The sequence below is a fragment of the Heptranchias perlo genome, chromosome 8 (assembly GCF_035084215.1).
Source record: "Heptranchias perlo isolate sHepPer1 chromosome 8, sHepPer1.hap1, whole genome shotgun sequence".
Classification (NCBI taxonomy): domain Eukaryota; kingdom Metazoa; phylum Chordata; class Chondrichthyes; order Hexanchiformes; family Hexanchidae; genus Heptranchias; species Heptranchias perlo.
This window is the reverse complement of record NC_090332.1, coordinates 28,725,870-28,741,940: the sequence shown is the minus strand read 5'-3', so window position 1 is coordinate 28,741,940 and position 16,071 is coordinate 28,725,870. Positions and strand designations below refer to the sequence as shown.

The window sequence follows — 16,071 nt, the reverse complement described above, 5'->3', positions numbered from 1 at the left end:
TTAATATAAAAATGCAATAGTCTAGTAAGAATTTTTTGAGAGTGTATGCTGATGTTCTCAAGATGTTTTAAAACAAATTTGCATTTTAATATTAAAAAATCTTTAATTATTTTCCACAAATATTAAAGTACCTGTTTGTACTACGATTATTTCAATGAATCAGTAGATTAGTTCTCGGTAATAACCTACCATATCAACACTTCAGTTTAATGGACTGCAGCTAGCTTTCTGAATTTAAATATGGCATCTATTGTGGGGAACTTCTCAAACATTAAACTTGAAAAACTATAGTACTTTATTTCCCCTTGTTAATTTCCCCTGTCCTCTCCTTTTTGTGAAAATTTACATCGGAATACAGGGTTTGTATTCAAATACCTGAGCCAGGCAGTTCTGCAGTACTCCAGGACACTATTGATGACTGATCAGCCAATCTGGATCATCTGGAGGGGTAGACCTGTCAACAGTGGCTAGATTCTTCCCACTAGGTTCTTGATAATGTGCTCTAATGGGTAGGCTATTTACCAGTATGCTTTGAACCAGTAAGCCTCGAACCAGTAAGCCTCATGGTTTTAGCTGGTTCATTTCAGGAGAATCCGTGCACACATTTGGGGATCCCTAAATCTTGCCTCTGTTGATCTCCATCGCAGCTGTGTGCATCCCACATTGGGCAAACAAAAATTCTACAGGTGTAGATTGTTCAGGAACTCAATTCGAAGACTAAAACGTGATGGACTTTCCATATCAGTTCTTAAAAATGAAACTCCCTTTTCATCAACTCCTTTTACTTTTAGATTCTTCAAGTTCAATCTGATATGGTTGATTCATACTAGCAATTGCTTCTCTGAGAAATAAGGCAATGATTCATACACATGCTTCATTGCTGAAAAGTCCCAAATCAACATTCAATTCTTATAAGTGACCTGCTGATGACAATTAGCACACTATCTGTTATAAACTTTCCTTATTATACTTGATTGGTGAACTGCTCAAAGCTCTTAAATTACTGTATTACGGCTCAGACCACTAGCCAAACGACCAGTTCTTGGTATTCCCATGAGATTTTCTTAATACACATGTGACACTGTTCTTGAATATGCTTATTGTTACACTGCCTCAAGTTATCTATGCTTTAGAAGATTAGATTATATTACATATAAATGCAAGTTTTTCAACATCCAGAGATAAGGTTAGTTATTTAAAAAGATATGGTAATGAGTTTTTCCTCTCCCCAGCCTTTAGTAAGATAATTGCAAAGTGAAGAGAGTATATTGAGTAAACAGTCAATACTTTAAATACCACCTTGTATAACACACAGACTGTAAGATTAGAAGAATAATCTGGTTCTGGCAAAAGAAAGCTTACAAAAAGTTCATGGTTTCAAAGCTTTTTGTGCACAACAGTTTTTTTCTTTTACATTGTGTTTGTTCTTTTAGCTATGTATATTCCATCAACAAAAAGTTAATGTTAACACTCACCATGGCCTTAAGCCACGTGCACAACATTGGAGGGAGTCTGGCCAGCAGCTCCATGCCTTCCTTAGTTTGTGTATGAAGTAAAGCATATGCAAGTCTCTGCCCTGTCAGCACAAGCAACTGGGATGCCAGTACCTCCTGATCATGCACCTGGAGAAGGACCTGAACACAGATAACACATGAAAATCAAGTCATAGAGATACTGACTGAAATCTTGTTACTTTAGAGTCAAACTAAAAAGTCTTGATTAGACAATATTCATCAAAAATAAAAACACAAAATGCTGGAAATACTCAGCAAGTCAGGCATTATTTGTGGAGAAAGAAACAGAGTTATCGTTTCAGGTTGATGACTTTTCATCAGAACTGGAAGAAGTTGAAGATTAAACAGTTTTTAAGCCAGTACAGAGCCTGGGAAAGTGGGGGCTGAAAGGCGCTATATAAATAGAAGTTCTTCCCTTTTCTGATCTTTGCTGACTCCAAGTAGGTGATCATCATCAAGTAATTAAAGAGCTACAGTTTAACCAACTCCACAAATAGATTCCATTCTCAATGTCACAGACGGCAATTCTAATTTCAGCTATACTGTGGATCGTGTATTATACCTTTCTTATTAGGGATGTAGTGTCAGTTTGACTGCCCTGTCTGCCATTACTGTTTGTGGAACCTTGCTGTGTAAAAACTGGCTGCCACATCTGCCTACATAACAACAGTGACTACATTTCAAAAATAGTTCATTGGCTGCGAAGCAATTTGAGACATCCTTAGGATGTAAAAGGCACTGTATAAAAGCAATTTCTTTCCTACTGACCCTGACATCAGTTTGTGAGGACAAAGTCTTGATCTTCAGGGTCTGTAATAATAAAACCAGATTTGATGACTCAGCTATTTACAGAAAGGGTAAGGAGCACACCTCCCATTTGGTTAATTGAGAATTTTGTTTCTGAAGGGATTCAATGAATGGGGTTTTACTGAACTAGATACAAAGTGTATAATAGAAAAGGCTGCACACGAGCTGCCAGAGGCAGTAGTAGAGGCGGGTACAATTTTGTCTTTTAAAAAGCATTTGGACAGTTACATGGGTAAGATGGGTATAGAGGGATATGGGCCAAGTGCAGGCAATTGGGACTAGCTTAGTGGTATAAACTGGGCGACATGGACATGTTGGGCCGAAGGGCCTGTTTCCATGTTGTAAACTTCTATGATTCTATTCTATGATTCTATGACAGTGCATTTGAAGTTTAATTTTAAGAAACAGTGAGGCAGCCTCCTCTTCCAACAATTACTGAAAAGTAGTTAATTGAATTTTTAAAGAAAAATTTAAATTAACAGGTGACAGCGGGAAATGGCATCTAGAACCTTTTCTCCTGGTTTTATCCTTTAATGGCCAGTACTCATATTCTGTAATTGACCTTTAGGGACACAGAATTGGAAGTGAATTAGTTTGAGCAATTCTCTTAACCTTGATTGGACTATCGTGATTGGTAATGAGTGAATACACGATAGTGTCAACCGAAGCTATTCTTGAACATTATGCTACAGTCATATAGAGCTCTGGTTAGACCACACCTGAAGTACTGCGTTTAGTTCTGGGTACCGCACCTCAGGAAGGATATATTAGCCTTGGATGGGGTGCAGTGCAGATTCACCAGAATGATACCAGGGCTAAAAGGGTTAAGTTATGAAGACAGGTTACTTAGACTAGGCTTTTGTTCTCTCGAGTATAGGAGATTAAGGGATGATCTAATTGGGGTGTTTAAGATGATTAGAGGATTTGATAGGGTAGACAGAGAGAAACTATTTCTTCAGGTGGGAGAGTCCAGAACAAGGAGCATAACCTTAAAATTATTGCTAGGCCATTCAGGGGTAACGACAGGAAGCACTTCTTACAAAGGGTAGTGGAAATCTGGAACTCTCTCCCCCAAAAAGTTGTTGAGGCTAGGTCAATTGAAAATTTCAAAACTGAGATTGATATATTTTTGTTAAGTAAGGGTATTAAGGGATATGGAACCAAGGCTGGTAAATGGAGTTGAAATACAGATCAGCCACAATCTAATTGAATGGCAGAACAAGGACTGAATGGCCTACATCTGTTTCTATGTTCCTAATATCTCAGGGACCAGTTATAAGAGTAGCACTAAATCTTAAAAAAAAAGGTTAAATAGGGGGAAAAAAAATTACTTTAGTGACAGAATAAAAGTAAGCTGGGCAGCTCATGGACTTGAGTGTTAACTGCTTGGCTTCCTACTAGAATGGAGGGTTGCAGCTTTAGGTCTCTGCCTAGTGGGGTTGGGAGGGCGGAAGGAAGATAAGGAAAATAACCAGTCCGAAGCTTGATTCCACACAGGTACGATGTTTACTCTCAGTGTGTCATATTCTGTCTCTAGAAAAGTCAATCACAGAACATTGGCTGCAGTAAGCTATGCATCCTGATCTATCCCATCTTCCTGGCTATTGAAGAAATACAACCAACATCTCAGGTACTCCATTACTCTAATTACACATTTTAAACAAATGACAAATATGGATACCTCTTCACCAATCTGGTCAATTCCATGACTGTACAGCTCACATACATAATGTCGCCGGATAACATCCTCATTCACTTGGAGGTTCTGAGACAGCTCCACTGCCACTGATGGCCAATCTTCATTTTGCTCTCGATGAGGTTGCTGTTCAGAAGCACACTCAATCTTTGGCGGTTTTATTAGTTCCTGCACTGCAGCACTGACTAATTTAATTAGGAACTGGAAGAAAATGTACATAAGTCACTGCACTGCAAAGTAATTAATTATATCTGAGAGACATGATAAAGTTCTATACAAATACAGTCCTTTGTTTTTCCAAAGCATAGGAGAAAGAAAATTCTGCATTTTTTTGTGCTCATTGAGGGAGGCATCAGTTCTGAAACACTTTACATTTTCATTTTCAAGCAACTAGTGTCAGGATCAAGCACTCCCACATCAGCTGTAGAATGAAACTCCATGTCTTTTAGCAATTCTGTGGCCTGTCTGAGTGATATTACTAAATTAGTGCTGTATAAGCAATGGTTTTTGTGCTGTGGATCGAGACTGCTCAGACTAACTTCATCATTATGGGTTGGATTTGAACTCAGATCCCAGAATTGACTGATGTCAATTTACTATCACTTAAAACTTAGGAGCAATAGTGTTTTTGTTGCTAGGCCCAAGCAAGGCACCTCTTACAATATCGCAATAGAATTATGTACTAGTATGATTCAGAGGATGAGAAAAACTTTTACAGCATACTTTGTTACTGCACCATTTCTACCAGGCACTGAATGCAAATTTTCAGTCATTTATAATTTCCAAATTCTAATACAAAAGGTTTATTTTCTCTTAACGTCATTAGCATTTACAGGGCAAATAACATTAATAATTGCAAATGATTATCTTAATGAGTAACAATCCTTTCAATGATTTTATTACCTGCTGTCTGAGGGAGACTATGTTAGGATCCATATCTCCACTTGGCAGCAACTGGATTGATGTCAATTCCTTGAAAAATGCATTTTTGCCCTAGAAACAAAGATACAACACAAAGTATTTGAGACTGCTTTTTTGCCCAGGATAGAAGGATAGAATTTTCAACTTCCAGTTATGAATGGCACATTGCACAATAATCAGAATGGTGCTGAAATAGCTAGATAACATAACATATTTATATATATGGTGCCTTAACATGGAAAAAAGTTTTTTGTGCTACAAACACATTTAAAGTATAACATGTGCAATGTGGAAGACTTGTCAAATTTAAAAACCTATATTACACATTTTAAAAAGCATAGCATGTACCAAATGTAAACAAGTTTATACAGAGAGTGTTGAATAAAGGTTCTAAGTCTATTAAAGAAACACTCTACTGTCTTTCAGCATACAGCATCTTACATAGTAAAAGACAATATTAGCTTTCAAATACCATACCTTACTGTCAAATAGACTAAATATTTTGACAGATTTCATCCCAAAGAGCATTATTCCATGCATAATAACAGACAGAATATAGTGGTGTTGAACCAATGGGTAATGGACATGTCTTTGTTCTAGAGCTAGATCCACTATTGAAGTTGGACCCTCAACAGATGACCAGGTGTCCTCAATGTCCAGAAATGGTTCCTTCATCTCATCGCTGCTAACTTCAGCCTGATTTATTTTTTAAAAAAGGGCAACATAAGGAGACACTTAATTTTGTAGCAACTATATAAAAAGTTTACTTAGATCTATTTTCAGTTTGAACATACATGCACAAAGCAGAAACAAAATTCAAAAATCTTTTGATATTGACTTTATTTTTAATTTTTCCATCTACTTACAAAGGGTTTCATTTATATTAACAAATATGGTTCCATTTTTTTAATTGTTCAATGTAAGGTGTATTGGTATGCTGGACAATTAAACAAACCTATTTCCCAAAGCATTACATTTTCTGCTAGTGAATGGCAATAATTTTATTTCAGTCCTTACTTCTAAAACACAACCATCATACAACCGACAGCCTTACTTTCCACATATTTCACCTTTGCCCTTTTGTCGTATAAAGCGTCCGAACGTTTCAGTAACGTTGATCACAAAAAGATATCAGAATGCCAGATATAAAATTAAAGCTACACAATTTTTCAGTTAACTTTGTTCATGAAAATTTCTCTGGAGCACATGGGTAGTTGCTATATACCCCAAACAAAATACTCTTTCCCTCTTCCACAACATTAAAAACTATATGCTTTGTGTAACAACATAATAGATATTTAATACTAATTTCAAGGCTGCAATCTACCACAGTTAATTGTTCAGGTTGGCAAAGTGAATCTTCAGTATGAATATGAACATTCAAGACATATAGCTTACTGGAATATTTAATATTTTATATGCTAAAACCAATATCATCTATAGGAAATCTATTTCTAATACTTTGCACTATTTATATTTTTGACAATTGCCGAGGTGCTTGGGAACTTTTTCCTTCCTCTTGCATCCAGTTTTGGCATTAAGCACTCCGAGGTCAGGTTTAGCGAGGGTTAGCGGTAGATTAAAAGGTCCCTCTGCACTGCCTCATCTCCAGATAATACTCCTATTATTTCCAATAGCAGTCTTTTGAGGTTTAATGCCATTCTGTTATCTGGGCTCAAGCTCATAAGTAACTTGGTGGAGTCTGCTCAAGCCCATATACGGAGACACCCAAAAGCTGTTACATTGAAGGGCTTTTCATCCCACAGTCTACATTGGATTCAAACATAGGTCCCAAAAGATGAACTGAGTGTTCTAACTATTACCGATTCTACAATAGTTATATTCTTATATAAAAATCACTATTCCAAACACGATAAAGTTGTTTAAATACAATGAATTTTTTTTTACCTCCATTAGGGTTTGAATGAGCAGCGAGCAAGAGCCAAGGAAGGACGTCATAGCTGTGTCACTCATGCCTACATCCTGTCCAGAAAAGATTTTAAAAAAAAAAATCGATTAAAAACGATAATCAAACTTCCTAATAAAACACTTAAAATCATCAATCAGCACTTCCATTTGTTTTAAAAATGCTTCCGTTTCACTTTCCCCCTCCTTAGGTCCCAACGTACCACACATTAGTGCCGGCTGAAAGAACAAGTGACCAGGTGATCTGCTTCGAAGCTTCTGTTAATGGCTTTAGAAAGAATACAAGCAGCTACACAAAGCTGCTCCTCAATTTCTTCCTCTCTGGGAGGAATCCCCTGCATTTTGTCAGCATCTCCCCCAATTACACAGTCCAGATTGGTAACTCACCATGTAAAGAATTGAAGGAAAACTGGCAAAATACCATCCACTGGAGCAGTGACATTCTGCACCACGGCACTGCCAGGTGCTTCCTCTAATCTGAGCATATCATATCCATAATATATTTGATAAAGCAGAATGGGCAATTGGTCACAGATTTAAATGCATGTCGTAGCAACACTCTCTAGAAAGATTCTAGACTTATAGTATCTAAGATTGGTGGGTGTCACGTTCCAGACTGGATGACATGAATACAGAATTAGAAAACACCAGTCAAACAGGAATTAGGAGGAACTTCTCCACACAGAGTGATATACAAATACAAAAAAATGCAATCCAGTGTTCTTTCCTTCATGAAAACTTGAGGTGGGTATAGAGGAAAGCTTGGGCGTGGCGCAAGATTGAGAGTCTGGCCACAAGGATTCACGGTTTCCATTGGGAAAGAGGAGGAAGAGCGTTGGGTTTAAGGGATTTTTTTTTTTATTCGTTCATGGGATGTGGGCGAGGCCGGCATTTATTGCCCATCCCTAATTGCCCTTGAGAAGATGATGGTGAGCCGCCTTCTTGAACCGCTGCAGTCCGTGTGGTGAAGGTTCTCCCATAGTGCTGTTAGGAAGGGAGTTCCAGGATTTTGACCCAGTGACGATGAAGGAACGGCAATATATTTCCAAGTCGGGATGGATGTGACTTGGAGGGGAACGTGCAGGTGGTGTTGTTCCCATGTACCTGCTGCTCTTGTCCTTCTAGGTGGTAGAGGTCGCGAGTTTGGGAGGTGCTGTCAAAGAAGCCTTGGCGAGTTGCTGCAGTGCATCCTGTGGATGGTAGAAAGGCTTTGGGGAGTCAGGAGGTGAGTCACTCGCCGCAGAATACCCAGTCTCTGACCTGCTCTTGTAGCCACAGTATTTATATGGCTGGTCCAGTTAAGTTTCTGGTCAATGGTGACCACCAGGATGTTGATGGTGGGGGATTCGGCGATGGTAATGCCGTTGAATGTCAAGGGGAGGTGATTAGACTCTCTCTTGTTGGAGATGGTCATTGCCTGGCACTTGTCTGGCGCCAATGTTACTTGCCACTTATCAGCCCAAGCCTGGATGTTGTCCAGGTCTTGCTGCATGCGCGCACGGACTGCTTCATTATCTGAGGGGTTGCGAATGGATCTGAACACTGTGCAGTCATCAGCGAACATCCCCATTTCTGACCTTATGATGGAGGGAAGGTCATTGATGGAACAGCTGAAGATGTTTGGGCCTAGGACACTGGAAGTGGTTAAACACTAGGGAATTCTCCACCGACTTTAGTTCTGACTAGAGATTCAAACTCTATGGATGAATTGAGATTTGCATCATCCACACATCACATTTACGATCTCTGGAAAAAAAAGATTTTATTCACAATCCTGTTGCTTATTAAAAAGTGTATGAAATATGTTCTAAAAGGGTTTTTAACCCCTAGTGTACTGATTCTATCTTTACTGTTTTCTAAGTATTGTACTCTCAGTATCTTGCCATATCTTACTGCTTCTGTGTATTATTTAATCTGAAATAAATTTTAGCCTGGTTTTTCCATTTCTTGAAAGAGTTAGAAAAGCATGGTGAGCAGTCCAAGTGATTTCCAGTGAGGGGGTAGTCGTTAATTCTGGGCATGCTATCCCAGACACGGCTAGTATAAGGGCAAAGCTTTGGATCATAGAAGAATCAGTTTACTTATGGAAATTGCCTTTTTGTTGTGAATACAAGGCAGAAGTGTTGGGAGAAAGCACAAACTGAACACAAACACAACTCTCAAGGTCATCCCACAAGGGAAATAAAGCACAGTCCACTTCATCAAAAGCACCTAGCCTGTTGGTTGAGTACAGAGCTTCGCTGGTCTTAAGGTGAAGAAGACCGCAGCTACCATGCTCCACCATCCTGATTCATGTGCAATTCTGAACAGCCATCATGGAGAGAAAGCTCACCCCTTCACAGGAAAATGGCACAGTTTTATCCAATTGCACATTTGACGTCAATATTAACACTTGCAGAAATCCACTGAATTAAATTACGTAACTGCACATAAAAAAATGTACAGCAACCCATGCATATTTGATGATGACATGTAACAATGTAGTAGTTTATTTTTTATTTATGTTAAATCAAGGACTCAAGCATAAAAATAAAAATTTAAGGCAATTAATCATTTTTTTCTAATATGCCTACTATATACTACTTGTGTCGTATTGTGTTGCACAGTGAACTAGATTGAAACATTACAGGTTCATTTCACTTTGAACCCTTTCCAGGTAAAAGAGAAGTATCTCCGTCTGTCTAGGCTGTTTGAGTTCAGGTCCCAAAGATTAATCTGGGCCAATTTATGTCCTGAATATTTTTACAAATACTCACTCTTCTGCACAGTCTGTCCTTTGGCGCCTTCCCAACCTATTAAATAAAGAAACAATATTGATCAGTTTTAATGCTGCCTTTCATGACTAACATTCAAGTGACTTGAATATGATATAATCATGCAAGTAAGCATATATGCTATGCTTTGTCAGAATAGTGAAATTAATTGGATTTCTTTATAAATTTGGAACATAGGAACAGGAGTAGGCCATTTAACCCCCCCAAGCCTGTTTCGCCATTCAATGAGATCATGGCTGATCTGCAACCTAACTCCATATACCTACCTTAGCCCCAAATCCCTTAACATCTTTCGTTAACAAAAATCATTCAATCTCAGATTTAAAATTAACAATTGAGCTAACATCAACTGAGACAGCAGGACGGTAAAGCATGGTATTTTAAACTACAAAAGCAGCACAAAAGATCCGTTAATTATTTAGCATGTAACAAACTCAAGTGCGTCAGTTAAGCCCACACTTCTTTGTTATCCATGAGCACTGACATTACGAGAGCTCGATTTCAGTATATGACATGCTGTGATTTGTACATTCATAAAAAAACAGCACTTGAACCAAACTTCTTTTGTAGTTTTATAATACTCACATTATCATAAGCTGCTTTTACTTTGCTCCAGGGTAATCAGCCTTGGTAAATCTGGCAATTTAATTTGGTATTGCCACCAGCTGCATAAGACCTGGGTGTCAGAAGCCAGTGGCCTTAGAACAATATAAAAGCAGCTGGTCTCTGCCAACAGGTGCACTCCCTTGCTTCTGGACTACAGTCCAAAGCCATTACTGGTATTGCTACCCTGTGGCATTGAAGTACTTGTACCAGTCAATCTTTAAGTTCCACATTGTTGGTATGTGAGTATTTTCCAGGTATCACTGTCAGTTTAGAATAAAAATGTCCAGTAGATGGCAACAAAAACAGTGTAAACAGAACATGCACCTCTACCAAGCAAACAAATCTCAGCAAATCAGTAAACTGACATTTAGGCCCCTTTACCAAACAGGAAAGTTAATCTTTGAAAGGGGGACAGTAAATATGACATTTTCTATTGAATTCTTAAGTTCAATTTTTCCACAAACCCTTTGACAGGTTGTCAGTGCTCTTGTATCATGACCAGACTTCCAGTCTACATCACACTGCCACTTCAACCTGCATTTCCTGGTACATGAGTAGAAACACAAAGTACAGGAAGAAAATAGTTTCTATACTTTTTTGCAATTACTCATATACATACAGGAAGTTTGATTTAAGACTATAGAATATTGTATAACTTACTGTTACTCTACTGTTCTTGACCCGGTCTCTGCCACGCATTGCTATTTTTCTTTTACATTTTTGTTCTTGTGATTTATGTAGTTCCTTTCTTTCTCTCTGTTGTTCTGCTCTTGTTTTTCTTTCTTTTGCTCTTTATGTCTCTCCTACTCATATTCCAAGATGAACAGCAACAAGATGGCCAAAGAAATTCTAACATGCAATTCCTGCCATTTGTTTTAGATGAACTTGATTTCTCATATAAATGTTAACATACACAAAGTCCTTCTATCTGTTTTAGGATGGCATTCCTGCAGAATATGGGAATTCCGATAGAGATGGGAACATAGAAACAGGAGTAGGCCATTTAGCCCGTCGAGCGTTTTGTGCCATTCAATGAGGTCATGACTGATCTGTGACCTAACCCCATATACCCGCCTTAACCAAAGATATGAAGGGGTATGGGGCTAACAAAAATCTATCAATCTCAGATTTAAAATTAACAATTGAGCTAGCATCAACTGCCGTTTGCGGAAGAGAGTTCCAAACTTCTACCACCCTTTGCATGTGGAAGTGTTTCCTAATTTCACTTCTGAAAGTCCTGGCTTTAATTTTTAGGCCATGTCCCCAAGTCCTAGACTCCCCAACCAGCAGAAATAGTTTTTTATCTACCCTATCAGTTCCCCTCAATATCTTGACAACTTTGATCAAATCACCCCATAATCTTCTAAATTCCAGGAAATACAACCCTAGTTCGTGTAATCTCTCCTCGTAACTTAACCCTTGGAGTCCAGATATCATTCTAGTAAATCTACGCTGCACTCCCTCCAAGGCCAATATATCCTTCCTAAGGTGCAGTGCCCAGAACTGAACACAGTACCTCAGGTGTGGTCTAACCAGTGCTTTGTATAACTGTAGCATAACTTCTACCCCCTTGTATTCTAGTCCTCTAGATATAAAGGCCAGCATTCCATTAGCCTTTTTGATTATTTTCTGTACCTGTCCATGACATTTTAATGATCTATGTACATAGACCCGTAAATCTCCTTGGACCGCCACTGTTTCCAGCTTTTCACCATTTAGAAAGTACTCTGATCTGTCCTTTTTAGGTCCAAAGTGGATGACCTCACACTTGCCTACATCGAAATCCATTTGCCACAGTTTTTCCCATTCACTTAATCACTGAAAGCACTGCATATGGCATGGCATAAGCCTGTTCAAAAAAGGGAAGAGGGGTACATCCAGCAATTACAGGCCTGTCAGCCTAATGTCGGTGGTGGGGGAACTTTTAGAGACAATAATACGGGACAAAATAAATTGGCACTTGGAAAAGTATGGGCTAATAAATGAAAGTCAGCATAGATTTGTTAAAGGAAAATTGTGTTTGACTAACTTGATTGAGTTCTTTGATGAAGTAACAGAGAGGGTTGATGTGGGTAGTGCGGTTGATGTTGTCTATATGGACTTTCAAAAGGCATTGGATAAGTGCCACATAATAGGCTTGTTAGCAAAATTAAAGCCCATGGGATTAAAGGGACAGTGGCAATTTGGATACAAAATTGGCTAGGGGATAGAAAGCAGAGTAGTAGTAGTGAACGGTTGTTTTCCAGACTGGAGGGAAGTATACAGTGGTTTTTGATATATATGGACATGGGAATAGAGGGTATAATTGCAAAGTTTGCAGATGACACGAAACTCGCAAATGTAATAAACATTGTGGAGGACAGTGACAGACTTCAAGAGGACACAGACAGACCGGTGAAATGGGCAGACACATGGCAGATGAAATTTAACGCAGAGAAGTGTGAAGTGATGCATTTTTGTAGGAAGAATGAGGAACATAGGAACAGGAGTAGGCCGTTCAGCCCCTCGTGCCTGCTCCGCCATTTGATAAGATCATGGCTGATCTGTGCTCTAACTCCATATACCCGCCTTTGGCCCATATCCCTTAATACCTTTGATTGCCAAAAAGCTATCTATCTCACATTTAAATTTAGCAATTGAGCTAGTATCAATTGCTGTTTGCGGAAGAGAGTTCCAAACTTCTACCACCCTTTGTGTGTAGAAATGTTTTCTAATCTCGCTCCTGAAAGGTCTGGCTCTAATTTTTAGATTGTGCCCCCACTCCTAGAATCCCCAACCAGCAGAAATAGTTTCTCTCTATCCACCCTATCCATTCCCCTTAATATCTTATAAACTTCGATCAGATCACCCTTTAACCTTCGAAACTCCAGAGAATACAACCCCAATTTGTGTAATCTCTCCTCGTAACTTAACTCTTGTAGTCCGGGTATCATTCTAGTAAACCTACGCTGCACCCCCTCCAAGGCCAATATGTCCTTCCGAAGGTGCGGTGCCCAGAACTGCTCACAGTACTCCAGGTGCGGTCTAACCAGGGTTTTGTATAGCTGCAGCATAACCTCTGCCCCCTTGTACTCTAGTCCTCTAGATATAAAGGCCAGCATTCCATTAGCCTTATTGATTATTTTCTGCACCTGTTCATGACACTTCAATGATCTATGTACCTGAACCCCTAGGTCCCTTTGGACATCCACTGTTTTTAACTTTTTACCATTTAAAAAGTACCCTGTTCTATCCTTTTTTGATCCAAAGTGGATGACCTCACATTTGTCTACATTGAATTCCATTTGCCACAGTTTTGCCCATTCACCTAATCTATCAATATCACTTTGTAATTTTATGTTTTCATCTACACTGCTTACAATGCCACCAATCTTTGTGTCATCGGCAAACTTAGATATGAGACTTTCTATGCCTTCATCTAAGTTGTTAATAAATATTGTGAATAATTCAGGCAATATAAGCTAAATGGTACAATTTTAAAAGGGGTGCAGGAACAGAGAGAACTGGGAGGTGCACATGCACAAATTTTTGAAGGTGGCAGGACAAGTTAAAAAAACATATGGGATCCTGGGCTTTATTAATAAAAAGTATAGAGTACAAAAGCAAGGAAGTTATGCTAAACCTTTATAAAACTCTGATAAGGCCTCAGCTGGAGAATTGTGTTCAATTCTGGGCACCAAACTTTAGGAAGGATGTCAAGGCCTTAGAAAGGATGCAGAAGAGATTTATTAGAATGAAGTTACTAGAAAGAATTTTCTAGGGATGAGTGACTTCAGTTATGTGGAGAAACTGGAGAAGCTGGGGTTGTTCTCCTTAAAACAGAGAAGGTTAAGGGGGGATTTGATAGAGGTGTTCAAAATCATGAATGGTTTTGACAGAGTAAATAAGGAGAAACTGTCTCAAGTGGCAGAAGGGTCAGTAACCAGAGGACACAGATTTAAGGTGATCGACAAAAAAACCAGAGGCGGCATGAGGAAACATTTTTTTTTAACGCAGCGAGTTGTAATGATCTGGAATGCACTATCTGAAAGGGTGGTGGAAGCAGACTCAATAATAACTTTCAAAAGGGAATTGGATAAATACTTGAAGGGAAAAAATTTACAGGGCTATGAGGAAAGAGCAGGGGAGTGGGTCTAATCTCAAAGATCTGGCACAGGCACGATGGGCCAAATGGCCTCCTTCTGTGCTGTACTACAATGATACTATGAAATCATGCAGGAACATCAACATGATAAGGGCAGTTATTCCGTAAGAAGATGCTTGGTTTCTACCTTATCCATTAGGTACGCAGCTGCTGACAGTCTCTTTACAATAAAGGTGTTCCACATCATTACAGCAATGCCTGCAAAGAGAGGAAAGTATTTAGCTACACTAAAATAAATGCTATGACTTAGCACAAGTTTTCATTCAACTATAAAAACATGAAAAAATTAGTAAGAATGTAATTATTGTAATGCAATTAAAATATTCAATTTTATGCATTAAGCTTGGAATTCAACATTTGATATTGAAATAGCCTATGTAAACATTTAATTCAAATTCTGTATGTAAACAGTTGCTTGTAACAATTAAGTTGTGGGCTCTGCACACTAGGTGACAATGTGGATCTAGTTTCTGAAGTCTATTTTGTTTGCACTCTTCTTAACAATCTTGCCATTCCCACTGGGCCCTTCTATCCTATTCCCTTTTTGGGTCTCCTTCTGAGCCCTAGTCTGTCGCTCCCCAGAATCTATGTGGCCACGAGCATGGTGTCCATTAAGCATCATGCTATCTCACCCCTGCCCTGGTCTTGGTGGCTACTACTGCTATTGTCTCTGAACCAGCCTACCCAGTTCACTTTTCAGCCTTCCTGCTGGTTCACTCTGCCACTCTCCCTTGTGTATGAATAAATATATAAATGGCCAATGTAAAAAAAAAGATGGCTGATACACAAATAAATAGATATTTACATCTCCATGCTGCTTTTACACTGCTGCTGCTGTTTAAATAAATATATAAAAAATTCTACTGAAGCTGCTGGCTGCCTGCCTGCATTTAAAGATCAATATTTTGACACTGATGTAAAAAAAGTAATTATTTCCCCCACTGCTGGCCCTTTATAGTGCTATGTCCTTCAAATGGCGTCTCCCCCCACCAACCCAACCCAACCCAATCATATTAACTAAATAAGCAAATATTTTCACCACTGTTTAAAAAGTTACTAATTCCACAGAGGTGGTTTTCCCGCTGCTGTCATCCCTTTAAATATTTTGGACCCATCCTCTCATTTGAAAACTCCTTTCTAGGTGCTTACTGCACGTTCAATACCCCTATGCAATGCCACAGGGCATCGACTAGATTTTACTAAATATGTTGACTAGTTAAAAATAGTTAGTTACGTTAGTTCACATTCTGCGACCATAAAAAAGGCTTGCAATTTGAATTTATATTTGTGAGCGGGATGAGGAACAAGTCAAAATAATGTCTTGAAAGTTTAATCGTTTTCTTGTAAAGATTTTTTTAATGTCTTTACAATGTTACAAATCTTCTTTTGGGTAATAAATGTTCAGTGTAGTTGAGAAGCTAATTTAGATTGTAAAGAAATACTTTGACCAATTTGGTTCATTCCCCTTCTTTCTTTTACTGGTCACTTCTGCTGAATTTTTATGCTTATTTTCATATATAGTAAGATATTCCTCATTGGACGTTTATCTAATTGTTTTCCTCACATTTGATTTGTACAGTCTCCATCTCTTCAGCTGTGATTTGTTACTGTTTTATAAATATGAAAATTGAGCCAAGCAGGTACAAGTATGATACAATTTTAATATTTTAAGTATCTTTTCAG

General features: G+C 38.5%; 1 protein-coding gene across 3 annotated transcripts in view; it reads right to left on the bottom strand.

Moving 5' to 3' along the window:
- The window catches only part of rab3gap2 (RAB3 GTPase activating protein subunit 2 (non-catalytic)), a 95,434-nt gene that overhangs the window by 2,244 nt on the left and 77,119 nt on the right, over nucleotides 1-16,071 (bottom strand). For all 3 annotated transcript variants that reach the window (XM_067988876.1, XM_067988877.1, XM_067988875.1), the window contains exons 28-34: nucleotides 14,516-14,586; nucleotides 9,621-9,656; nucleotides 6,847-6,921; nucleotides 5,416-5,634; nucleotides 4,921-5,010; nucleotides 4,003-4,218; nucleotides 1,476-1,634 (exon numbers count right to left, since the gene is read on the bottom strand). In XM_067988876.1, the coding sequence (XP_067844977.1) occupies nucleotides 1,476-1,634; nucleotides 4,003-4,218; nucleotides 4,921-5,010; nucleotides 5,416-5,634; nucleotides 6,847-6,921; nucleotides 9,621-9,656; nucleotides 14,516-14,586 (866 nt within the window). The remainder of the gene's footprint in view (nucleotides 1-1,475; nucleotides 1,635-4,002; nucleotides 4,219-4,920; nucleotides 5,011-5,415; nucleotides 5,635-6,846; nucleotides 6,922-9,620; nucleotides 9,657-14,515; nucleotides 14,587-16,071) is intronic.